Source organism: Lynx rufus, unplaced genomic scaffold (genome assembly GCF_022079265.1).
Source record: "Lynx rufus isolate CCGP_SWC_20201006 ecotype Redwood Valley unplaced genomic scaffold, mLynRuf1.p SCAF_4, whole genome shotgun sequence".
Lineage (NCBI taxonomy): Eukaryota > Metazoa > Chordata > Mammalia > Carnivora > Felidae > Lynx > Lynx rufus.
Window position 1 is genome coordinate 1,371,714 of NW_025814856.1, and position 24,400 is coordinate 1,396,113.

The 24,400-nt window shown below is 63.1% G+C and overlaps 1 protein-coding gene across 2 annotated transcripts; it reads left to right on the forward strand.

Annotated features, from left to right (window-relative positions):
• Positions 1 to 1,170: 1,170 nt before the first annotated feature.
• On the forward strand, positions 1,171 to 18,876 carry NCLN (nicalin). 2 transcript variants are annotated; one of them, XM_047095752.1, is made up of 15 exons: positions 1,171 to 1,390; positions 5,691 to 5,881; positions 6,774 to 6,918; positions 7,615 to 7,709; positions 10,395 to 10,475; positions 12,798 to 12,901; positions 13,240 to 13,328; positions 13,413 to 13,552; positions 13,812 to 13,990; positions 15,325 to 15,412; positions 15,509 to 15,547; positions 15,809 to 15,972; positions 16,964 to 17,017; positions 17,116 to 17,194; positions 17,329 to 18,876. In XM_047095752.1, the coding sequence occupies exons 1-15, from the start codon at positions 1,207 to 1,209 to the stop codon at positions 17,386 to 17,388; spliced, it is 1,692 nt and encodes a 563-aa protein (XP_046951708.1). In that variant the 5' UTR covers positions 1,171 to 1,206; the 3' UTR covers positions 17,389 to 18,876. The 2 variants fall into 2 exon arrangements, with proteins under 2 accessions (XP_046951708.1, XP_046951709.1); XM_047095753.1 differs by having other exon boundaries at positions 15,812 to 15,972.
• Positions 18,877 to 24,400: the final 5,524 nt, after the last annotated feature.

Sequence of the window (24,400 nt, forward strand, 5' to 3'; positions counted from 1 at the left end):
CTTGATTCCAGAATTCTATCAGCACACAGGTCGCCTCGCACCTGGGGCAGAACGGGGGTTCCCCCAAGTCCTTCAGGAGCCGTATTGAAGCCTGGATGTCAACTCACTGGGGGGCAGGGCCTTCTTGTTCGGCACCCTGTGGCCTCAGTCTTCCCATCTGTACCCTCACACAGGGGGTATGAGTTATGGATGTTCCTTAAGACCCCTCGCAGGCAGACAGTGCGATCTTAAGGTTGCCAGATTCGAAAAAAGCAAATACGAGACACCCAGTTAAATATATGAACAACGAACTTCAAATGATTTTTTTTTTTTTTACTATGAATATGCCCCAAATACGAATAAGCCTAAGTAGAAATCATCCTATCACCGACCCTGCACAAACTCCAGGCTCCAGACTACAAGTCCCATAACCCACTGTACCATCCCTTTAGGAAACTTCTATCATGATTTCTTTCTTCTTGTTTCATTCATTCATCCCCAAACGGTATAGCCAACCCACTGTATGCCAGGCCTCGCACTCAATTCTGGGGATACATCAACGCACGAAGCGGACAAAAGTCTTTGCCCTCGCGGAGTCTAACATCTACGTGTCTTGGTTGTTTTAACGGATTTTTCTGACTTCTGCCAGGAAGACTACAACTCCCATGAGCCCTGCGCCTGTTTAACCGGACTACAGTTCCCAGGAGACTGCGCGCACTGGGCTGGCCCCTCTCGTCTCTTATTCCAACTTCCTTCCGGGTTGGAAGGTCACGTCCTGCCCCGCGGCTCTCGCCGCTCCCCTCGTCCCCCCACAAGAGACAGGGTTGGAGAAAGTTCGACCGCAAATAGTTGTTTTAAAGTCTCCGTATTTCGGGACTCGGAGTTGACGTGACACGCCATCAGTTCTAGCTCAACGGTCCACCGCGGCGTCCTCCGTTGGGAAGTAACAGAGTGGGCCTACCACTCCCAGGAGGCTCCGCGCGCGCCAGGAGGACTACAACTCCCCGGAGGCAGCGCGGCGAGGGGGGCGGCCCGTGGCGGTGCCCGCAGGACCCCGGAGCAGGCGCGGGCTGCCCGGCGCGGCGCCCGCAGGACCCCGGCGGCTACCCATGCTGAGGTGAGTCCGCGGGAGCCGCCGCCGCCGCTGCCGCCGCCGCCGCCGCCGCCGCTGCCGCTGCCGCTGTCCCGTCCCCGTCGCCGCCCCGCGCGGCCCCGCCGCCGGCCAGGATGCTGGAAGAAGCGGGCGAGGTGCTGGAGAACATGCTGAAGGCGTCGTGCCTGCCGCTCGGCTTCATCGTCTTCCTGCCCGCCGTGCTGCTGCTCGTGGCGCCGCCGCTGCCGGCCGCCGACGCGGCGCACGAGTTCACCGTGTACCGCATGCAGCAGTACGACCTGCAGGGGCAGCCCTACGGTGCGTGCACCCCGGCCTCGCCGGGCTCCCCGGAGCCCGGGCACCCGCCGCGCCGGCCTGGCCAGCTGCAGTGCAGCCCGCAGACCTCGCTTAGGCCACCCGACCCTTAGCCTTAGCCGAGCCGCAGACGAGTCAGAGCCTGCGTACGGACCCCTGCGTGGCGCCCAGCTCTGTCCGTCCCGCGCCCCTGGAGCCCTCAGCGCGGGCTCCCCTGGCCCCTGGCAAGGGCAGCGGGCCCCAGAACCCGGGGCTCCGACCCTCAGGCCAAGCTCCCTCTGCTCCTGGACCCTCGGATTCCCAGCTGGGCCGGAGTCGCACTGCCGAGGCCCCCTTCCCGGGACACCACCCGGGTGCCCATCCTCACTGGGCCGTGTCCCGGTGCCCAGAGCTCCCGCTTTGGGGGCGGATTTGGAGGTGAGCCTCCTGGCTTGGTTTCTGCCAGGCGGAGCCCCTCGATGGGCAGTTCCAACCAGCCCTGACCCTACCCGGCCCAGGTACCCCCACTGTTTTCTGCTCAGTGCCAGTATTGTCCCCTCGGGTCTCAGGAGCTCTGATCTCTAACCCAGACCTGGCCTCACGTCCAGGCCCATCTCTCCAGCCTCTCAGGGCCCAGCTCATGAGCCAGATTCCTTAGTCAAGGCCCCCGGCCCCCACTCCTTCCCATTTCAGTCCCCGTGCCTGTGGGCTTGTGGGGTCCCTTAGACCCCGTGTCTTGTCCCTTCCTTCGGTGCACACACCTCCCCCCCTTCGTCCAGCCTCCTCATCCTGGTACCCCACTTGCTCCCTCTGTCCAGGAATCCTGGATTGCCTCTGACCCTACTGGGTCCTCTGTCCCAGGCCTCCTGGCCCTGGAACGAGCACAGCTCTTTGGTTCCCTCTCCTGCCCCTTCTTCTTCCTCTCAAGGTCCTGATCCCAGCCCCTAAGCCTCAATTCTAAATTCCCTCATCTCTACTGGACTATAGCTGTATCTGGTGTTCCAGAACCTTCTGGCCTCTGGGTTTTTCTTCCAGCTTGGTGCCTTAGGCCCCTGCAAGTGCAAGTCTGATCTCTCCATAAAGAGCTTCCTCCCCCGTTCTGGTTGTCCTCACCTCTGACCCAGTCTCCTCTTGGACTGGCTCCTCCTGTTAGAACATCTCAGTCCTAGCCTGAGCCCCATGGATCCCCAGCCAAGCCCTTGGGGAACCCCGGGCCCTGCAGACATGTCCAGACATCCTCTCAGATCCGTCCTCACCCCAAAGTTAGGCCATTTGTGCTTAGAACAGTGGCTGTCAACCCAGGGGACGCTGGGTGATGACTTTGTGGTTGCCCCAAGTGGGGGTGCCCCTGGCATCCAGTGGGTGAGGCCAGGGATGTGACTCACCGCCCCTCAGTGCCCAGAACGCACGCCCCCACCCCCAGAGAACGACCCTGCCCTGCATGTCTTTGGTGCCAGGGGGCTGACCTGAGTGGGTTAGAGTGATGATCTTGACCTGAGGCCCCAGGCTCTGGAGGGGTGGGATGGAAGGCCAGGAGCCCCTGATGCCCTGGGCATGTTTTCGTGGAATGTTACACGTTCATGTGGGTGAAGGGCCTTTACCAGCGGCGTCTGGTAGAACTTTCTGTCTTGTGTGTCTTTGCTGTTTAACGTGGGAGCCACGAGCCACAGGTGGCCACTGGGCACTGGAGATGTGGTCCAGGCAAGGGAGGACGGGAGTTTGTAGCGTTGTGTCAGTTGTAATAAACCGAATCAGCCAAGGGTGGCTGGCGGCTGCTGGAGGAACCTGTGCTCCAGAAGGCGCAGAGCCTGGAACCTGAGATAACCGGATGCCGGGTGGATCTCCGTCCGGCTCTCTTTTCCTCTTTCCTCCCTTCCCTGGGTTCATTGCCCCTCCTCCTCCTGGGATTCCCTCCCATTCCTTTTCGTGGCTTGACATCTTCCCCCGTGTGGCGTCCGTAAAGACCTTGGGCTCTGGGGGGGTGCCCCCGGTCTCAGCCGAGAGCTTCTGGTGTGCAGCCCAAGGAGGCAGAGGCCCGGTGCGTGGGGGTCACGCACCCTCCTGACCCCGTGCCCCTCACACCGGGCTGTGTCCACCTGGGGAGACGCTGGAGGGACTGTTGGTGCCGTTGTTCTGGTGGGACCGGAGGGAGCCCTGGCCCTCTGGCGGCCAGCGTGGTCTCTGAGCGCCGGCCTGCAGGTCATCGCCGGTTGCCATCTCCCCAGTGTCTTCAGCACCCCCTCCGTGCCTGCGGGCTCCCCGCCTCCTGGTGCAAACCTCGCTCCGAGTCTGCCTCCTTTCCTCACTTCCTGTTCTCTCCTCTTGAGAAACGCAGGCCGGCCGGCTGCTAGGAAGGAAAGGGGTGTGCCCTTTGTGCCGAAGTGCCAGCTGGGCTGAGGGTAATCCCGTCAGGTACAAGGCCATGGGCGTGACCCCGCCACCGCCTCCCGGAAGACTGGCCCTCCCGAGGTGACAGGTCGCTTTAACAGCCCTTGTGTGTGCGCCTTGCTGCGCTTAGCGGCCTGCTCGTACCTGCCTCACTTGATCCCCTAGGCTGAGGCGAGGCCCTGGGAGAGGTGGCGACGCGAGCACCCCTGTCAGGCCCCTGTACCCCTCGTGGTAAATAAAGTTTTATTGGCACACAGCCGTGGCCGCTGGTTGGCGTGCAGAACTGAGTACTTGAGGCGGGGCTGGCGTGGCCCGCAAGGTGAGAGGCTTGGCCTCCTGGCCCTTGATAGAGCAGTCTGCGACCCCTGCTCGGGCCTGGTCCTGTCGAGAGAACTGGCGGCTTCCGTCCCGCCCGGTCGTGGCACCCGCCGAGCCCGACCTCTTCCTGTCCGGGGTCCGTGGCGGGGGCAGCTGCACCAGCCACAGCTTTATGTCGGCAAAGAGGGTCTCTGCCCCTGGGGCCCTCGGGGTCCGGGGGGCGGTTGGGGGCCCGTGTCCACCCGTCTCTGCTCTCCCCGCTTCCCTTCTGGGATCCTCCCCCTGTAGCTGATTTGAAGGACTCCGGGAGGCCGAGTGTGGGGCACGGGGGAGGGGCCTTCCCGGACTCCCAGCGCTTCGAGGACGACCTGAAGGTCTTGCTGCCCTCGCCCTGCCCGGCCCTCCTGGGGCTCCCACGGCCAGTCTGAGTCAGGGAAAAGGCCCCTGGAGGGAGCACCTCACCCCCGGCCCTGGGGACGTGGGTCACCTTCGTGCCTTGGTCACAGGCCCCCTGCTCCCAAGATGGCCTTCCCTTTCCCACCTGGGACGCTGTCCCCTTTCCCCTGACCAGCCCCTTCCCTGGTCTGCCTGCCTTCTCCGGAGGCCGCGTTCCTGGAAAGCAGAGGTGGGGGCCGGGGGGCCGGCTCTGAGCTTGAGGGGTTCGTAGCCGAGCGTCCGTGTGGACACCTGCCCCCGCAGCTCTGACCTTCGGATGGCAAGGCCGGGCTCCCCGTCATGACTTTGAGCATCCACTGTCCGGGTCTGCGATGGGAAGCCCCGGGGCCACATCCAGCCTCCCCCCACCCCCGCCCCGCCCCGCATGTAACATGGTTGCTGGTTTTGCAATCGTTGCTTCTCTTTGCTGTTTGAGTGATTTGATGTAAAAATTAGAATTTTTTCTGGAGAGCTGCCTAAGTCCCCTTTCCCACCGTGCTTGGGAGGCAAACGGCCCCTGAGGGCCTGCCATGCACCACGCATGGGGACAGTGCCACCGTGGGAAGTTACGTAGATGTTAGCGCTTGTCCACGTGCAGGCATTTAGCGTCCGTGTGGCTTCTGGCCGGTTTTCTCCAGCGCGGCCCTCTCAGGGCTCAGGTGCCTGTGTCTGGGGGAGACCCCTGTTGACCCCAGAAAAGCTCTCCACCATCCTGGTTCCAACCCACCTCTTCTTGGATGGAGGGTGGGGGGGGGCGGGGATTCAGTTGCCTGGAAGCTCCCGTCTCTAGCTCTCTCCCTGATTTTCTGGAACTTTCTTCAGCTCTCAGAAGAGAGTGAGAGATGGCCCTCGGCTGTAGAGCGGAGGCTCCGATCTGGGGCAGTCCGGCCCCGGGGGGACTCTGGGCCGTGTCTGGGGACACCTGAGCCCCTGGCACCCAGGGAGGAGGGTCTTAGCTCTTAAGTGGTTCTTAGGGGCCCTGTGACGCACCGGAGTTTGAGTGGGTGCTGCGCCTGTGGGCGGTGAGGCGCAGGCCTTGGCGGACGTGGTCTTGCCGTGTCTGCTGTGCCTGTGGCCGCTGTGGGACACGTAGGGGGTGAGACCGTGGGGGTCCTCGCGTCCGTGGTTTCCAGGTGGGGGTCCCGGGGCCCCGCTGAGGGAGGCCCTGCCCGCCCTCCTGCAGGCACTCGGAACGCAGTGCTCAACACGGAGGCCCGCACCATCGACGCGGACGTGCTGAGTCGCCGCTGCGTGCTCATGCGGCTGCTGGACTTCTCCTACGAGCAGTACCAGAAGGCCCTGAGGCAGTCGGCCGGCGCCGTGGTCATCATCCTGCCGCGAGCCATGGCCGCCGTGCCCCAGGACGTCATCCGGGTGAGTGCCCCCCCCCCCCGCCTTCCACACAGGCTTGGGTCCAGAAACTTCCGCAGGAGGAAGATCACTGGGTTCGGAGAGAGCTGTGTGCCCTCGGGCCGGGTGCCTGCCCCTGCCGTGCCCTCCGCCCTTCAGAGAGCGGGCTGCCGCCTGTTTGCCTCTTCGTCGTGGCCCCTGCCACCCCAGGGTGATCCTGTCCTTAAGGGGACACGCCTGTGACTGGGGAGCCCCTGGCATCCGGGGGGTGGGCTGGGGATGCTGCTCCCACCCCCGCAGTGCCGAGGCGGCGACCTGCTTCGAGTTAACGGGGTCTCACGGGCCCCCGTGAAACTCCACGGACGGAGAGGCTTTTGCGGATGAGATGCGGGGGTGGGGCTGTGGAGGGGGCTCCGCCTCACCGAAGCCTAGCTCGGGGGTGGGCGGGGGCTGCAGATCGGCAGAGTCTCGGCCTCCGGCCCCAGGACTGTGGCACGGCCGGTGCGCCTCGCGTGCGGGCACCTTGTGCTCACTGCGTGCGGGTCCCTGCCGTCAGCCTAGGGTGCCGACATCTGAGGATGTGATGGTCGTGGGGGCTGGGGCCGGCCCACAGTGACGCCAGATCTGACCCCAGACCTGGCCGGCTCCCTCTCTGTCCTCCCAGCCTGCTTTCTCCCTGGCGGGTACCGCCTGGGCGCCCCGTGGCGTTGCCACCCTCTCTCAGCCCTCCGTCCTTGTCCCGTCTGCGCCCACCCCCCGTCCCATCCTGTCCTCTCCGGTGTGATCCTCGCCTTATCGGCCAGCCTCATGGGAGGCTGCCTGTGCTCCCGGGACGGCCACTGCCCCCTGCCCCCGCCCCCCGCCCCCCCCCCCCCCCGCAGGCCAGAAGCCCCCTAAACAAGCCTCTCCTCCATAGCAATTCATGGAGACCGAGCCTGAGATGCTGGCCATGGAGACCGTGGTCCCTGTGTACTTTGCCGTGGAGGACGAGGCCCTGCTGTCTATCTACGAGCAGACGCAGGCCGCGTCCGCCGCCCAGGGCTCCGCCTCCGCTGCCGAAGGTAGGCTTGGGCGGCAGGACGGGGCTGGCGTGTGGGGTCCGGGCCTGTTGAGGGGCCGCGTCTCACAGCGAGCGCACGGCCCTGCACGCACCGGCTGTGCCACAGACCTGGGGCTGGAGGCCAAGACCCTGCCGTTCCCCCCCCCCCCCCCCCGCCCCTGGTTCCTGTGCAAACAGAAGCCGGAGAACCACTGACTCGGGGAGGCGTTTCCCATGTTCAGCCTCTGATGGCTTCTGGGAAACACAGACACCTGTTCCACCTGCCGAGGGTTCTGTCCGTGCCACCATATCATGCTGGAGTCTGTCGGGAAGGGGTGGCAGCGTCCTTGGGGAGGGAGGAAACCCGTCCTTCTGTTCCGTGGACCAGGGGCGTCCACGAGCTTGGAGCGGGGCAGGTGGCCGTCGAGAGAGAGCTAGCAGAAGCACTCAGAGACGCCGGGGAAGGGACCTGCCTGCTACTCCCTTCTCACGCGTGCGAGTGGTGGGTGTGACCGGTGCCAGGGCACGAGTGTCTTCCCTGCCAGGCTCTTTGCCCTGCCCAGTCCTCACGCCGCGCCCCGGTTCACGGGGGCGGTCCCGTGTCCAGCTGGCCTTAGACCGAACCCCTGCCGTCTGGGGTGTTGGGGCGACAAGGATGCCGCCTCTGGTTCGGGAGCCCCCCAGGGGCTTGGGCTGACGCTCCCCAACCTGTCCTCAGTGCTGCTCCACACCGCCACTGCCAACGGCTTCCAGATGGTCACCAGCGGGGTCCAGAGCAAGGCCGTGAGTGACTGGCTCATCACCAGTGTGGAGGTGAGTATCTGGCCCTGCCTGCCACACTAAGGCCTGGGGAGGGGGGCATCCTGGCTCTCTGAGCTCAGCCCCACCTGTTCCCCACGGAGGGAGCCTCTGATAGGGAAATCGGGTCAGATCTCCCCACCAGCCCATCTCCTGCCTTCCATTGCCAGCCCCAGCCACACATCAAGTCTCTTCATCCTGCCTCAGGACCTTTGCACTGGCTGTCCCTGCCTCGCAGAGAGCTCCCCTTCCCGCTGTGGCCTTTTCTTTTCATATCATGATACCTCCAAGGCTGCATCCTCAGAACTTTCTGGGGACACACACCCCCTGTTGTCCACAGCTCAGCTGAACTGGGAGAGAGCTGAGCTCTGGGTGTTGAAGTAGGCAATTAAAGCGGCAGGCCAAACATGAAAGAGTTCAGCCCGTCATCACCTCCTGTGGGGGTGGAAGCAAGCGTGTAGGCCGGAGGAAACCCTGACTCGGCTGCTCTGTTCTCCCCCGTGTCGAGGGTCAGCTCTGTCGCCAGCCGTGGGGGGCCTGGACGGAAAGCTCCGGCACCCAGGGTGGGGAGGTGGCGAGGGGGAGGGCTGGCAGTGGAAAAGCACAAAGTGGGGACTGTCTTCTTTTCGTGGTGTCATCGTGTCCGTCGTGTCCCCCACCCCAGTGAGGAGGTCTCCCTGGGGGACCCTCACAGAGGCCTGGGGGACCCTCACAGAGGCCCCGGAAACAAAGGCACAGGGCAAGGAGCACAGATGGGGCAAGTGCATGGCCAGGGGCTGAGTGCCCGGTGGCAGCCTGCCGGCCTGAGAAACCACATACAGTTTCAACCCGGAGCCGGAGTCGTCCCGTGGCAGGCCTGACCCAGGCCTGGCTTTACCTCGTGTCCAGGGATCGTCCCATCTGACACGCTCGGAGCCTGCGTGTCGCTCTTTTCTTTCCTACCGGCCCCGGCGCCGGAGGAGCTGAGACCGTGTCATCTCGGCCTGTGTGGTGTCCTGGGAGCCTGACCAGGCGCCTGTGCACAGCAGGCCCTCAGCGAGCACTTGAGCTGAGCGTGCTGGTCGCCCCGGCCTCTGTTTGGGCCAGGCGGGCCTGAGTCCCCAGTGGCTCACACCAGACGGCGCCAGGCTACTTGGCCAGCCCCTGGTGCCGGCGTGCGGGCTCCGTGCGAGTTGGGGTGCGGCTAGCCCTCCCCTCTCCAGAACTAAGCGAGTCCGCCTCGGGAGTTTAACCTGCTTTCTCCGTGAGCACTCTGAGCCCTGCTGTGTGCGGGAGGCAGCAGCGGGCGGGATGCCCTTCCTTCCTGGAAGAACTCCCCTGCAGTCGGGGGAGGTCCGAGGGTGGCAAGCGGGCACTTTGGCCCAGCGGGAGACGGGCTCTGCCGGGGCAGTCACGCCTGCAAACAATGGCTCATCCCAGTCCGCGCAGGGACCCTCGAGGACGCCAGACTGGCAGGTCTATAGCGGCGAGGGGAGTCGGGGCCCCGGGCGGGGTGGGCCGCCCGCAGGGACCGGGTGCAGGGGGCTGGGCAGGGTGGCCGGTGGGGCTGGGCAGGCCGGTTCAGGATGTGGGGACGGCGCTGCCCCGTCGAAGCAGTGGATGAAATTAGAAGAGGAATAGCGCCAAAACCGTGTGACGCATCGCGGCAGGGCCCTTGCCATCGGGCTCCCGGAGGTGGGGCCGAGCAGCAGCGGGTCCGGGTGCCAGGGGGTTAATAGCAGCGGGGCTGCCCGGGGTCTGGTGGGTTCTTGCCTTTCAGGAGTCTCTCTCAGCCTGCCAGCCTGGCCGTCCTGGCCTGTGGTTCTAGAAACCTCTGCAGTGCCCTGAGCCCTCTGCCATCCCTGTTATCTGGGTCGAAGCGGGGGGCATGGAGGAAGTGGGGGCGCTCGGCTGCCCCCCTACTCTCCCTGGCCCCCGTTGGCTCACGCAGCCGGTGCTGGGATCAGCCTGTCTCGAGAGGCCTGAGCCCATGCGGTCGGCAGCGTGCCCGTGGTCTCGGGCGGGGACCCACACCCGAGCTGTGGTCCCGGGTCTCGGCCGGCTCCCCGTGGACGGCAGCCAGGAGGGCTCGCCAGCGGCCGCTTCCCATCTGACGTGGCTAAGGCCCTCGCAGAGCTCGCCCTCTAGCTGGCAGGATCAGAAAAACGGCCTCAGCCGTGTGCTGGCAAAGACCCTGGGCCACCCCGTCCGACCTCTCTGCACCCCGGGACTAGCCTTGGATGGGAGGAGTGGAGGCTGAGGCCTTTGCTGACAAGAGGTGGTTCTGCTTTGTCACCCCCGTGACTTCAGCGAGGGCCAGTCCACACGTGCTGGGTCTCCAGCTGGGGTGCCGGGACCTGGACCCCGGACCCCGATGGGCTCCTGTGGCCACGTTCTGAACTGGCTGCCTCTCATCAGCAGAGCTCTGCTCCTGCCCTGACGGTGGCTCGGGGCTCAGCCTTCGAAAGATGGGTCGGGTCTCCAGTTGGGGAAGCACGACAGAGAGAGCAGTGGTCGGCGTGCTGCGGCCCTCGTGACTTCTTGTGTAAATAAAGTTTTATTGGCGCCTGGCCACAGCCATTGGTTCACGTATTGTCCGTGACGGAGCCGGCAGGGCTCGAGAGAATGCCCCACCCCATGGGGCAGCCGGAACTGTTTCTGGCCGTTGGGCCCCCCCGCCCCTGCCAGCATGCCCTTCACAGACTGTCTCTCTCTCTGCAGGGGCGGCTGACCGGGCTGGGTGGAGAAGACCTTCCCACCATCGTCATCGTGGCCCATTACGATGCCTTCGGAGTGGCCCCTGTACGTATGCGGGCACTTTGGGGAGGGGCCCGGGCATCCCCACCCCCAGCCCTGCTCCAGCCTAGCTCAGAGGTGGAGCGTTTCTGTGCAGTGTGGCTGGGGTCACAGCAGCGGCACCCGCCCTCTGAGGCCCCGGAGGATCCCTGGCACGGGTGGCATCGTGGAGCAGACACGGGCTAATCTGAGGCAGGTCTTGCGGCCAGGGTCCCGCAAGAGATGGGTGGCCGGAAATCGAGACCAGGGTGTCTGTGCCAGGGTCCTCAGGACCCCTGCCAGGAGCAGGGATGTGTGCAAAGATTCCCAGGGGTGGGGGTGTGCTGGGAGGACCCCAAGGCCGTGGTTTTTATAAAGGACGAGAAGCAAATAATCTCAGGGCATAGGCACGGGGTGGGGGACGGCACAGGGACACCGGGCTAAGCTTCCAGAATCGTCTCCCGGGGTATCCCCTAGGACGAGCTTGATCCCCCCCCCCCCAAAACGACACGTAACCACACGTGAGGTGTGGTCTCCAGGGGGCGTAGAGACCCAGCGCCCAGGTTCTCACGGGGGGTCGGTCAGCAGGCCCGTCTGCCGGGCTCGGACGGAGACCCCAGACCCCGGGAGGGGAGCGGGTCCTCGGCGCAAACCTCGTGTCTGCACAGACAGCCCCGGGACACGAGCCCCCCGCCGGCGAGGGTGGTGGGAGCCCCGGAGTCCGGGTCCAGACGCCGCTGAGGGCCGGCCTCGCCAGCAGTCCTCTGAGGAGGGAAGTGTCAGGCCTGCTGAGTTCTGCTGCCCTGCAGGCCTCCCCCACCCCCTCACCCCCTGCCGAGCTGTCTGAGCCCCCTGCACAGTGAGGTCACGGTCACTGCTCACTCTCACCAGCTTGTAAACAGTGCCTGTGGCTTCATCAGGAAAGTCTTGCTTTGAAAGAAAAACTGTCCAAGCCGAAGAGGTTGCCAGTGGCAGCCCGGCGTGAGGTCCTGGCCGTGTGACCGTGGCAACGGTGAGCAGCCGTTCCAAGGGCCGCCCCACCTGGGAGGCCAGCGGTCCCGGATGCCTGGACCCGCCGGGGCCCGAGGCAAGGCCTGAGCTGTCCCCTTGGGATGCTCAGCCCCGTCGCCATTTTCCCTCCCGCCTCATCTGCAGCCTTTTAGATTATTTTGTTTTTAATCCCCCGCCCCCTGCCGTGAAGTCTGCCTGCCTGCCTTCCGTGAGATGTAACTCATTTAAAAATTGTTCTTTTAAAGCAAATGTTTTAGTACAGAGCAGGATACTCAGAGCTGTGAAAACCATCACCGTCTACTTCCAGAACATTCTGTCACCCCAAAAGTAGCCCCATCCCCATCAGCGGTCACTCCCCGTCGCTCCCCAGATCCCACGAGCCCCCTTCCTGTCTGTGGATGAGCCTGTTCTAGACGTTTCACACACGAGGACTCACAAGCCATGTGGCCTCTGGTATCTGGTTCCTTCCCTGAGCCTCATGTTACCTTTTCCCCTGAATTTTAATGTGTCAGTATGTGACATGTTGGCTACAGACTGTAACCTGGGGGGTCCCCGAGCCCTATTATAGAATCCAATTTTTTTTTTTCAACGTTTATTTATTTTTGAGACAGAGAGAGATAGAGCATGAACAGAGGAGAGGCAGAGAGAGAGGGAGACACAGAATCTGAAACAGGCTCCAGGCTCCGAGCCGTCAGCCCAGAGCCCGACGCGGGGCTCGAACTCCCGGACCGCGAGATCGTGACCTGGCTGAAGTCGGACGCTTAACCGACTGCGCCACCCAGGCGCCCCGAGTTAAATATTTTTTTAACGTTTATTTATTTTTGAGACAGAGAGAGACAGAGGATGAACGGGGAAGGGGCAGAGAGAGAGGGAGACACAGAATCGGAAACAGGCTCCAGGCTCTGAGCCGTCAGCCCAGAGCCCGACGCGGGGCTCGAACTCACGGACCGCAAGATGGTGACCTGGCTGAAGTCGGACGCTTAACCGACTGCGCCACCCAGGCGCCCCAATCCAATTTTTTTTCTTATCTGATTACCATGTTGTTGGGAGTGTTCCTTCAGATTACAGAATGCGGATGAGTCGTGGGCTTTCACAGCTTGGGGGGGGGGGGCGCCTGCACCGCCCTCCTGCCCCCCAGTAGCACAGGTGGGGGGGCAGGAAGGGGGGCTGCGTTCCTGGGGCAGGTGCTCCGACCAGGCCGCCCCCGTGGGGCGGAGTCTTGGCGAGCAGGGCCGGAGCCGGGGAGCGAGGCGCGGCCCAGAGGCAGGGTGCGGGGCTCCGGCTGCCAGGGCAGGGCTGGCGAAGTGACCTCCGGCCTCGTGTCCCTCCTGCCCGCAGTGGCTGTCACACGGTGCGGACTCGAACGGGAGCGGCATCTCTGTGCTGCTGGAGCTCGCCCGCCTCTTCTCCAGGCTCTACACCTACAAGCGCACCCACGCCGCGTACGTGACAGCTGGGCGGGGGGGGGGGGGTGCTGCGCACACCCCCAGGAGTAACTGCACCGAGGTCCCCCGGGCGCCGGGCCTGGAGCTGAGCCCCACCCGGGTCCTGCACCCCAGGGACACCGGGTCCCGTCTGGGGCCGTCTGGCACTGAGTGGGTGGGTCCGGGGATGCCGCTCGCCCCCCACGGAGCCCGGGTCGCCCCACAGAGCGTCCACGGTGCTGGGACAGGGACACCCTGCTCTGAGGGGCCAGGGCTCAGTGCCTGTGGGAGACCAGCTCCTCCTCGGGGGCCGGTCTCACCTCCACGGCCGACACCCGCTCTCCCCATGCTGCCAGGTACAACCTCCTGTTCTTTGCTTCTGGAGGGGGCAAGTTCAACTACCAGGGAACCAAGCGCTGGCTGGAAGATAACCTGGACCACACGGGTGAGCGGCCCCGGGGGGCTGGGGCTGGGGCTGGGGGCCGGGGCCGCAGAGGGGCCCCCCCCAACCGCTCTTGCTGCCACGCAGACTCCAGCCTGCTCCAGGACAACGTGGCCTTCGTCCTGTGCCTGGACACCGTGGGCCGCGGGGACAGCCTGCACCTGCACGTGTCCAAGCCGCCCAGGGAGGGGACGCTGCAGCACGCCTTCCTGCGGGAGCTGGAGACGGTAGGTGCCAGAGCGCGTGCCCGCTGCCGCCCGGGATCTCTGGCCCCGCGCGCGCTCGTTGCCTCGCGGTCGCGTCCAGCAGGCTGGTGATCAGGCGCTTGGTACGTGCTGGCGCCCGAGGACTAGGGACTCGGGAACCCTCTTGGCCCCCAAGGCCCTGCGTGAACGTCCGTGGTCTGAGCTGGCGCGGGCCCCCCTCGCGGAGACGGGCGGCATCCGGGGCGGGGGTGTCGCCCTGATGGGCCCCGCCCCCGCACAGGTGGCCGCCCACCAGTTCCCGGAGGTGCGGTTCTCGATGGTGCACAAGAAAATCAACCTGGCGGAGGACATCCTGGCCTGGGAGCACGAGCGCTTTGCCATCCGCCGGCTGCCTGCCTTCACCCTGTCCCATCTGGAGAGCCACCGCGACGGCCAGCGCAGCAGCATAATGGATGTGAGGTGAGTGTGGGCGTGGCCGCGAAGCCTCCCCTCCGTCCATGCCCGGTTGTGGGCGATCTTTGAGGGGCGACAGTGTAGGTGCAGGTGCCCGGATGGAGGGAGTGAACCCAAAACGTGGGTGGTCGGGAAGGGGCCGGCGTTGGCTGAGGACCCCAGGAACAGTGGGGGGCGGGGGCCTGGGGTCGGATCACTGAGTGTCCCTCGTTAGCGATGGGGAGGCTGCGTGAGTGGTTTGGGGTCCCCTGGCCCCCACATGTGACGTCCAGACCCCACGCGTGACTTTCAGACGCTGGGCACCTCGGTCTACCCTGCTTCCCACATGCTGCAGCATCTGTCCCTGGGCCTTTGCACGGCCGTGCTGAGGCCTGGCGAGTGGTGCCCTGTCTCGTGTCTCCTTGGGGAGCCCTCCCCACCCCTTTCTTCCTCACCATCTCTCTCCAAGACCCTGTGCACCTCTGGCTTCTGCCATTTTGTGACTTCACTTCTCGTTCGTGGCTCCCTGTGGCCTGTCGGCCCTCAGTGGGGCCAGGGTTTTATGGTGGCCTTGGGGCTGGGCCCAGCCCTGTTGCTGGACATGTCTGCTGGGGGGTGAGAAGCTGGTCCTCGAGGAGGCCCTGCCAGGCAGTGGGTGAGGCCTAGAGAGAGAGCAGGTGTGGGCAGGGTGTTGACTGTTCCTGGGGCATCAGGGAGGCTTCCTGGAGGAGGCGGTGCTACAGTCGAGGGGCTTCCGGAGAAGGGCGTTCCGGGCGGAGAGAGCGGGAGGGAAGGGGTTGGGCCCTGGCTAATCCCTCCGCCTTCCCGGGGGGGCCCCCCCCCCGCGCTGTACACACTCGGCTGGGCGGTGTTTTGCGCCAGAGATCCTTTTCCGGGTCTGTGTGTTGCCTGCGCGGCCTCAGGAGGGTGTCTCTGGGTGTCTGTGCGGTTTCCCCCCTTCGTGTAAGGACCCAGGGCTCATCCCCTCCAGCGCGACCTCGCCTTCACTGGTCACGTCCGTGGAGGCCCCGCTTCTCAGGCAGGGCTTGTCCCCAGGCTCTGGGTGGGCGTGAATGTGGGGACATGTTCACCCGGCCCAGGACATCGCATCAGTGATGTCCGCCACAACCGCGGGGGCGGGTCCCCCCTGACCGCCCCCGCGTTCCCCAATGAGGAAACTGAGGCCCAGAGCCGCTCACCATTCCAGGCAGATGCTGGGGAGGCGCCCGCCCTGCCCGAGGCGGCGGCTGTGGCTTTGTTTGTTTGTATCATCATCGGAAATACGACCACTGTTTTTCTGGCGATTTTAACTGAGGCTGATTCCAGACACATCCGTGCGCTTTCTTCACGCCTGCCCTAAGGTCCCGGGTCGACTCTAAAACCCTGACGCGCAACACCAGGCTCATCGCGGAGGCCCTGACCCGAGTCATCTACAACCTGACCGAGAAGGTGAGCCCCCACCGCGCCCGCCAGCTCCCGGCCCGCCCCCGCCGGGCGGCCAGACTCAAGGTGCGTCCCCCCCGCCCCCCCCCACTGTCTCCACAGGGCACCCCCCCAGACATGCCGGTCTTCACGGAGCAGATGGTAAGGGCGGGGCGGGGGCGGGGCCTGCGGGGGCGGGGCGGGGGAGGAGGAGGGGGCGGGGCCGGCGGGGCGGGGAGAGGGGGCGGGGGCGGGGGCGGCGGGGCGGGGCCGGCGGGGCGGGGAGGAGGAGGGGGCGGGGCCTGTGGGGGCGAGGGAGGAGGAGGGGGCGGGGCCGGTGGGGCGGGGCGGGGAGAGGAGGAGGAGGGGGCGGGGCCGGCGGGGCGGGGGCGGGGTCCCGTGACCGCGGCCCCCGCCCCGCAGCAGATCCAGCAGGAGCAGCTGGACTCCGTGATGGACTGGCTCACCAACCAGCCCCGCGCGGCCCAGCTGGTGGACAAGGACGGCACGTTCCTCAGCACCCTGGAGCACTACCTGAGCCGCTACCTGAAGGAGGTGAAGCAGCACCACATCAAGGCGGACAAACGGTGAGGCGCCGTCTGCCCGTCCCCCCCGCCCCCCGACAGCCGCGTGGGCTGTGGCTCCCCGCTCAGCAGGCACCCGGGGGCTTCCAGAGCAGATGGAAACAGTGGACGGAAGTAAAACAAGGAGTTCAAAGTACAGGTGTCCAGTGAAATGTGATTCCTTGCAAATGCTTATTTACATGTTCTTGTTTAGCGTAAGTATGTCTCCTGTAGTGTTTGGGATATACTTATACTGACGGGCGATTTTTCTTTATTTAAAATCCGAAGGTAACTGATGTCCTGTGTTTAATTGGGCAGCCTTGTATCCTCCCCCCCCTCCCCCGCCCTCTGGTCCTTTCATGCTCTGGTATCTAGTGACTCGAACCCCCGGTCCCCGGTCTGCCCTCAGGATGCTCCTCCCCACCACGGGCCACCTGGGTTCTGTCTTTTTTTCTGCGGCTCAGAGCCCCCCACGTGGGCCAAGCTAGCACCTCAGGGCCTTGTGGCCGGAGGGAACCTGCAGGGGATCTCCCCACACTGCTTGGTGCCCTTTGCTGGCTTTTTACCTTCTCCCGACTCATGGTGTGCCTGAGAGTCAGAGACCTTGGGCGGAAGAGGAAACCGAGGCTCAGAGTGGACCCACGGCTGTGGAGCCAGGGCCTCTGATTCCCAGACCACCTTGCCCTCTCTCTATGGAAATGCTTTCCAGACCAGTAAATTCTTAGCAGTCACCCTACTGCGTTTTTAAAGAGTGTTCTGACGCCCAGAAAAGCAATAGGAAAGAGGTTAGTTACTTCAGGACAAAGAATAGTTCTTCCCCAGGAGGGTGAGTGGCAGCTTTGCCCAAGCACACACATGCACACACACACACACACACACACACACGCACTCATGCACGCACGCGCTCCCTCCCCCGTTCTGGGCCCACGGGCCCTCCAGGCGGTCTGGTTTCTGGGGGACACAGAACGTGGCCCCGCTGCTGGGTGACCCCGCTGAGGAAGTGCTCTCTCCTCAGGGACCCCGAGTTTGTCTTCTATGACCAGCTGAAGCAGGTGATGAATGCCTACAGGTGAGCTGCCCTGGGTCACTGCCCGTGGCGTGCGGTCCAGGGACACGGAGGCAGCCCGCACCCACCCCTGACCCCGCCGACGCCCCGGTCTCCCTCAGGGTCAAGCCAGCCATCTTCGACCTGCTGTTGGCCGTCTGCATCGGCGCCTACCTCGGGATGGCCTACACGGCGGTCCAGGTGAGCCGGGGGAGGGCCGGGAGGGGGCTCACCCAGCCAGGTGCGTGCTCACCCCCACCCTGCCTAGCAGGACGTGACCCCCAGGCAGCCCTTGGGCCCAGCTCTCACTCACGCCCCCCACGCCGCCCCTATAGCACTTCGACCTCCTGTACAGAACCGTTCAGAGACTGCTCGTGAAGGCCAAGACGCAGTGACGCCCCCGCCTGCCACCCCTCCCCACGCCACAGCCGGCCGGCACCCCCGAATTACAGAGCTTTTCCGTGTTGCTCTTGAGGACTTGGGGGGTTCTTTCTCTTTTCTGTCCCGTGAACTCTATGGGAGGAGCATTTGGTGGAGGCCCCGGGGCCGGGCCCTGGACTTGGGGACAAGTCTGCGGACGAGCCCCCCGCCCCGGAGGCGATCCCCCAGCCCTCAGGGTTCACGGGCTGCAGGATGACCAGAAAGGCACCCGGCACGTCCCTCCTTTTGCCCGCGACGCTGACCGGCGACTGCAGGCTGAGGGGCAGGGGGCCGCCCCTCTCTGGCCCTGTCTGGCCTCACGCCGCCCCGTCCGCCTGGTGATGTGGGTGCTCAGCCTCTTGTCTGCCGGGCAGCACCAGCCCATCCCTCGGGGACTGGGTCCCCCCGCCCTGGCCTCTCGCCTCGGGTGCGGCCTTGGAACATGTGTCCCCCGAGCCCCTGGCTTGTCACAGCCTCTGCCCTCCCGCCGTGCCCGGGGCACTTGAGCCTGTCCCTTGGGGACCCGGCTGCCCCGACGCCCCTGGGGTGGGAGACAGGTGTGGAGAGAGGAGGCACCCTAGCCCTCTGCCCCTTCCCTTGGGCTCTCTGGGCCTCGGTCTCCTCACCTGTGGAGTGGAGGCTGTGTTCTGGGGGCAGCCGGTGCCCCCGCGTCTGAGGACGGCATCCAGGCTGGGGATCGAGGAGAGCGTTTGCTGGAGAAGACGTGGGTGTGGGGCCCACGGGGCTGCTGCCCTTCCCAGGACCTGGGACCTGGAGAGGAAGGTCTGGGCCTGAACCCCACAAATCAGGCTCCTTGTAAGGGAAGGGTGTGGAGGGGGCCTCCAGTGCTGCTGAGATTGATCTCAGGGAGACCCAGGCGAACCGATTCATTAGCAATATAATCAGTGAGGTGTTCTGTGCGGAGGGGAGTGTCAGGATGAGGGAGGCTCTGGGCACCTGCCTCAGCCCCCAGGGAGGCCTTAACGGAGGGTCTGGAGAGCAGGGGGACCGCTCCCTCCCACGTGTCCCCCCCCCCCCAGCCAGCCCTCCCCAGAAGCCAGCTCACCACCCACTGCAGGGACGGGCTCCCGGGGGCTGTCTCCGTCTCCACCTTGGGCCTCCTGCCTTCGCCAAGCCAGACCGTCCCTGTCCCAGCCCCAGCCCCCCAGGCACAGGGAGGGGCAGGTGTGGGGTCTACAGGCTCTCCTGCCTCTGCCCCCCTCCCCCCCACCTTGCCCTGCTGGGTGGCCTGTCTCCCCCAGAGACTGTTTACCGAGTGCCCAGCCAGCCCGGCCACCTCTGGGGGCAGGACTCGAGGACCGGTGTTGGCCCGTCTTCCCCACGTGTGCCTGCCCAGCGGGTGTCCCTCCTGCTGGGGCGGCCGTCAGGACTGCTAACTGTTCAGAGCTCAGGCTGGTCGGGGACGGACTTGGACGATCAGAAAATAAAGCCATATCGAATGATCCGCCTCTCGTGTCCTGTCCGGGAGCCACTTCTAAGGTGTTTTGTGCTCCTTGAGGGGCCTGGGGCCAGGTGAGCGGGGTCGGTCCTTCCTGGCCCCCAGCTGCCTGCTGAGGGTGGAAACCCACTCACTGTCCAGTGGGATCACGGGGTGTGTTTGATTCCTGGGGCAGCTGTACCCCGACCGGGCACCCTGAGCAAGTTTCTGGTCTCCCAGCTCTGGAGGCCAGAAGTCGGGGCAGGGCGTGGGCAGGGCTGGCTCCTGGGTCCCCGACAGTCTCTGACTGGCTCTCTCGGGTCCCTCGGCTCGTGCGTGGGCGTGTGGCTCCAGCTGCGCCTGCACATTCCGTCTGCTTCTCTCCCACTCTCAGGCCCCCACCCCCGGGGCAGCACCACAACCTCTCTGCTGATAAATATGCAAAGACCCTCTTTCCAGAGAAGGTCACGTGCTGAGGCTCCCGTGGGTGTGAATCGGGGCTGGGGGGGGGCAGGGGGTTGTATGCAGGCTGCCCCCATCATCCCGCCTCCCCTGACCCCCAGTCCCAAACCAGTCTCCAGGGCGGTCCGGGCCGGAGCACAGCCACTGCGGCGCTCGGGTGCAACGCTCCACTTTGGGTTTACAGGGCCCAGGTCTCTGCTCCAGGCCTGGGAGCTCCCGCCAGGTGCCTGCCCCCCAGGCTTACCCTGCTCGGCTCCACCCAGATCTGTCGGCCGGTTAACGGCGTCCGTGTGTCCTCTGTGGTGGTCAGTGAGAACAAACAAGGTGTTCTCAGGGGCTGGTGTTCTGGATGTGGGAGAGGACAGCCTGCGCGCGGTCTCAGAGCTCCGAACCGCCGGCAGGTGGTGTAGACGGGCTGCGGGGAGTCCCGGAGGGGATCCTTCGCCTGGTGGCGTGCTCGCGGGCGCCCTTGCGTGGCCGCTGAGGGGAGGACGAGGGCGGGAGGCGTCCAGGACCCGAGGGCCGCGCAGGTCCAGGCGGAAGGATGGGCTGGACGGGGCGGGGGAGGGGGAGGGGGTACCGGCGCCCGAGGGGCGGGGCCACCGCCGTGGTGGGCTGGGCCTGGAGCGGGGACTGGCCGGGTTTCCCCAGGGACCCCCAGCCCCAGCGTCGGGACCATCTCCCTTCCCTTCGACCCGCCCCCCACGGGCCCAGGTAAAACTCCGCACGGTTCAGAGGGAGAAGCCAGCCGGTCATCTACTCGTGTTAACGTACACGGATTTTTCCTTTTCCTTTTTACACACAAAGTTCCATGGCCTGAAAACGGGAAAACGGGGGCGCCCGGGTGGGGTGGCGCAGTCGGTTGAGCTTCCGACTTGAGCTCAGGTCATGATCGCGCGGTTCGTGGGTTCGAGCCCCGCGTCAGGCTCTGTGCCGACAGCTCAGCTTCAGATCTGTGTCCCGCTCCCTCCCTGCCCCTCCCCTGCTTGTGCTCTCTCTCAAAAATCAACATAAATGAATAATTAATTTTAAAAAAAGAAACCAGGAAAACAAGCCACCAATCACTGTGGCTGGACTTTTTTCCATCCTGTTTCCTAGAGTGTGTGGTGTATATGAAATCCCATTTTGAAAATCGCGTAAGTTTTAAATACGGTTGACCCTTGACATGGGTGTTAGGGACACTGTCGAAAATCTGCATACAACTTTTGACTTCCCAGAGCTTGACAACTGATAGCCTCCAGTCGACCAGAAGCCTGAGCAATGATGCCAGCAGCCGATGAACACAAGTTAGTGTGTTACGAGTTACCGGCTGTGATATGTGTGTTACGTGCGTTCCCTGCTGTGATGTGTATGTGTTAGCCGTGTTCCCTGCTGCGATCTCTTATGTTGTGTGTTACCTGCTCTGGTCTCTGTCTGTTATGCGTGTTACCTGCTGTGATCTCTGTATGTTATGCGTGTTACCTACTCTGATCTCTATACGTTATGCGTGTTACCTGCTCTGATCTCTCTATGTTATGTGTTTTATCTGCTGTATTCTCAAAGTAAGCTGGGGAAAGAAAGTTAACTCTAATCACAATCACGAGGAAGAGGAAACAGATCCCAGCGCTGTGCTGTAAAAGTTGCACGTGCAAGGGGACCCACTTGGTTCAGACCGTGTTGTTCAGGGCTCAGCCTTGTTTCTCTTTAGACAGCTCTGTAGGCGCTGGGTGTGAAGTGTGTGGTGTGAGGTATGAAGACGCGGTGTCGACACCCCCTCACGTGTGAACGTACGAGTGCTCTGGCATGACCCCTCACTCTCCGTCGCCACCCCTCTCAGTGCCCTCTTCGTCCCCAGGTGACTGCCGATCACGTCACTGCGGATTAGTGTCATTAGGCTGTGGAGTCAGCCAGTACTTGCCCACCTGCCATGTGTCAGGTGCCACGCTGGGCTGCGGGAGACACGGAGGGGAGACACTCTCCCAGCCACCCTGAGGCTCGCTGTCTGCTGGGAAGACGGGTGACTAAGGAAAGAATAGATGGGGACTGGATGGTGAGAGGCCCTAAACTAGGCCTTTGAGTAAAGTCGGAATGACAAGGATTAAGCCGTGTGGAAATTAGGGACGGTGGTCCAGGCATCGGGCACAGCCTGTGCAAAGGCCCCGGGGCAGGACGGTGCCTAGTGTGTGGGAGGAGCAGTGTGAGCCATGGGGAGAGAGGGAGGCGGGGAGGGCCCTGCGGGGCCTCCAGGGAATCGGCAGGGCCTCTGCCTCTTACTCCCAACGTGATGGGGAACGTGGGGAGGAGGTGGGCCAAGGAGAGGAGGGATGGGGCCCGGCTTCCATTTGGAAAGGCCACCGGCTCCCGGAGGATGGTCGGGAAGGTGACTTTGTTCCGTGGGCCTCCTCGGTGTGGATAAGTGAAGTGTCATTAGCCCTGGGCAGCGGCAGCAGATGATTTGGGCGAAGGTGAAATCCAACAAGCATCCTGCAGCCTCCGTGAGGACCCCACGGGGGTCACACGTGGCTTTGACCTCTACCCCAGCGGCCTTTGTTTTGAGGCAGTAAAACACAAGTGAACCTCCTTCCAAGCCACCTGGGTCTCCCTGGAGTCACCGTCCCCAGCCTGTATCCTTCCTGTTCTTTAGAAAGCGTTCTTACATGCATCCTTACAAACCCGGACACTTTCCAGCAGTGTTGTGTGTGCGGCTTCAACATTTTACACCAACAGCATCGAAGTGTCCTGGTCTGGCGTCCTCTTACACACGCACGTCCCTTTTTTGTCGCCGTCTAATATTCCGTCCCGGGAAGGTGCCTGGAGTGACCCACTTTCCTGCTGACGGACGCATAGCTTTCCCCAACCTTCGGCCATCACAAACCTTCCCGGGTGCCTTTTGGAGCCCTGGGGGGAGCACGTGCACCCGGAGGTCAGCACGCTGGGGCCCGTGGCCTAGTCCGGCTACCCATGACCGTAAATAAAGTTTCACTTGCACGTGGCCACGCTCAGCTCACTACGTATCAGGGGCACTCCCAAGGGCGGAGCTGAGCGGGGAGTGGGGGGACCCTGTGCCCCCCCCCAAGCCCAAGATGTTTGCCCCCCAGCCCTCTCCAGGAAGAGCCTGCGATCCCCCAGCTCCACTCTGGTTTTCCTCTCTTAGTGGAGAGACTGTCCAGAGAGCCGTGGTTGTTTGGCACTGAGCACACACTCGCAGCCTCTGAGAGACGCTCCTGCTTCTGATCCGTCCGGAGGCCCAGGGAGGGCTGAGGACACATGGTTCCAAGGGGCTGCAGAAATGTCTCCACCCGTCGTGGCCCAGGACTCCAGGGGCCGGCCCGAGGACCAGAGAGATCTCCGGGAAGAAGGCACGAGAGAGAGAGAGGAACAGAGACAGAGAGAGAGGCTCATGGCGGGCACGGCTCTAAAGGGACAGATGGGGGTGCTAACCCCGTGCTTCCCAAACATTTGCTTTCTGTTTCCTAACTTAAAAAAAAAATTTTTTTTTAATGTTTATTTATTTTTGAGGGAGACAGCCTGTGAGCAGGGGAGGGGCAGAGAGAGAGGGAGACACAGAATCCGAAGCGGGCCCCAGGCTCCGAGCCGTCAGCGCAGAGCCCGACGCGGGGCTCGAACTCACGAACCGTGAGATCATGACCTGAGCCGAAGTCGGACGCTCAACTGACCGAGCCACCCAGGCGCCCCTGTTTCCTAACTTTTTATCTGGACACCATTTCAGATTTACGGAAACGTTCTAGAAACACCCGGAAGTTTTCAAAGCCTCCGTGCAGTCTGCAAACGCTGACATTTCACATCTGCTTCCTGCGTTTCTCCCTCTCCCTGTCTGTGCCCTCACCCCGCTCCTAGACCCAAATACGTTTCCTAAAGTGCCCTCCTCACAGAGCACCCGCCCAGCCCAGGAAGGGGACACCAATACAGATGACAGACTGACTCCAGCATTGGTCATTGTCCCCAACAGCATCCTCCGGGGTAGAGAACGTTCCAGATCATGCCCGCCTTCCGGGATTCTGTCTCTCTAGCCTCCTTTACCCCTGGAGCATATTCTCCACCTTTGTGTCTTAGGATCTTGACACTTTCAGGGGGCCTGGCCACTCTTCTGCAGAACAGCCCCCACAGTCCTGGCTTTCTGGTGTGTCCCCAGGATGGGGTTCAGCTTCTGTGTTGGGGGAGGGCGCGGGGATACCACAGATAGACGTGACACCCGGGTGCCATGTCCCGCCCGGGGCGTGAACCCTGGTGGCGTGGCTAATGTGGCATCTGGGGTTTCTTCCCTTGGTGACCCCTAAGTTGTGGGGAGGTTCTGTGTGCGGACCCCGGTGCTCCTCAAAGGCCACCCTCCGGTCTGGGTGACACTCTGATGGCCACGGAGGGCGGGTGCCCCTCACCCATCCCTCGTACATTTTTTTTTTGCTTTGTATTTTTAAGTAAACTTTTTAAAAATTTATTGTTTTGATTTACATCCAAGTTAGTTAGCATCTAGTGCAACAATGATTTCAGGAGTAGATTCCTTAATCCCCCTCCTCCATTTAGCCCATCCCCCCACCCACCAGCCCTCCAGTAACCCTCAGTTTGTTCTCCGTATTTATGAGTCTCTTCTGTTTTGTCCCTTTCTTGTTTTTATGTTATTTGTTTCCCTTCCCTTATGTTCACCTGTTTTGTCTCTTAAAGTCCTTATATGAGTGAAGTCCTATGATATTTGTCTTTCTCTGACTAATTTCACTTTGCATAATTCCCTCCAGTTCCATCCACGTAGTTGCAAATGGCAAGATTTCATTCTTTTGATTGCCGAGTAATACTCCATTGTGTGTGTGTGTGTGTGTGTGTGTGTGTATGTATATACATATATATATATATATATGTATATACATATATATATATATAGAGAGACCACATCTTCTTTCTCCATTCATCCATCGATGGCCATTGGGGCTCTTTCCATACTTTGGCTATCGTCGATAGTGCTGCTATAAACACTGGGGTGCATGTGTCCCTTCGAAACAGCACACCTGTATCCCTTGGGTAAATGCCTCGTAGTGCAATGGCTGGGTCGTAGGGTAGTTCCATTTTTAATTATTTGAGGAACCTCCATACTGTTT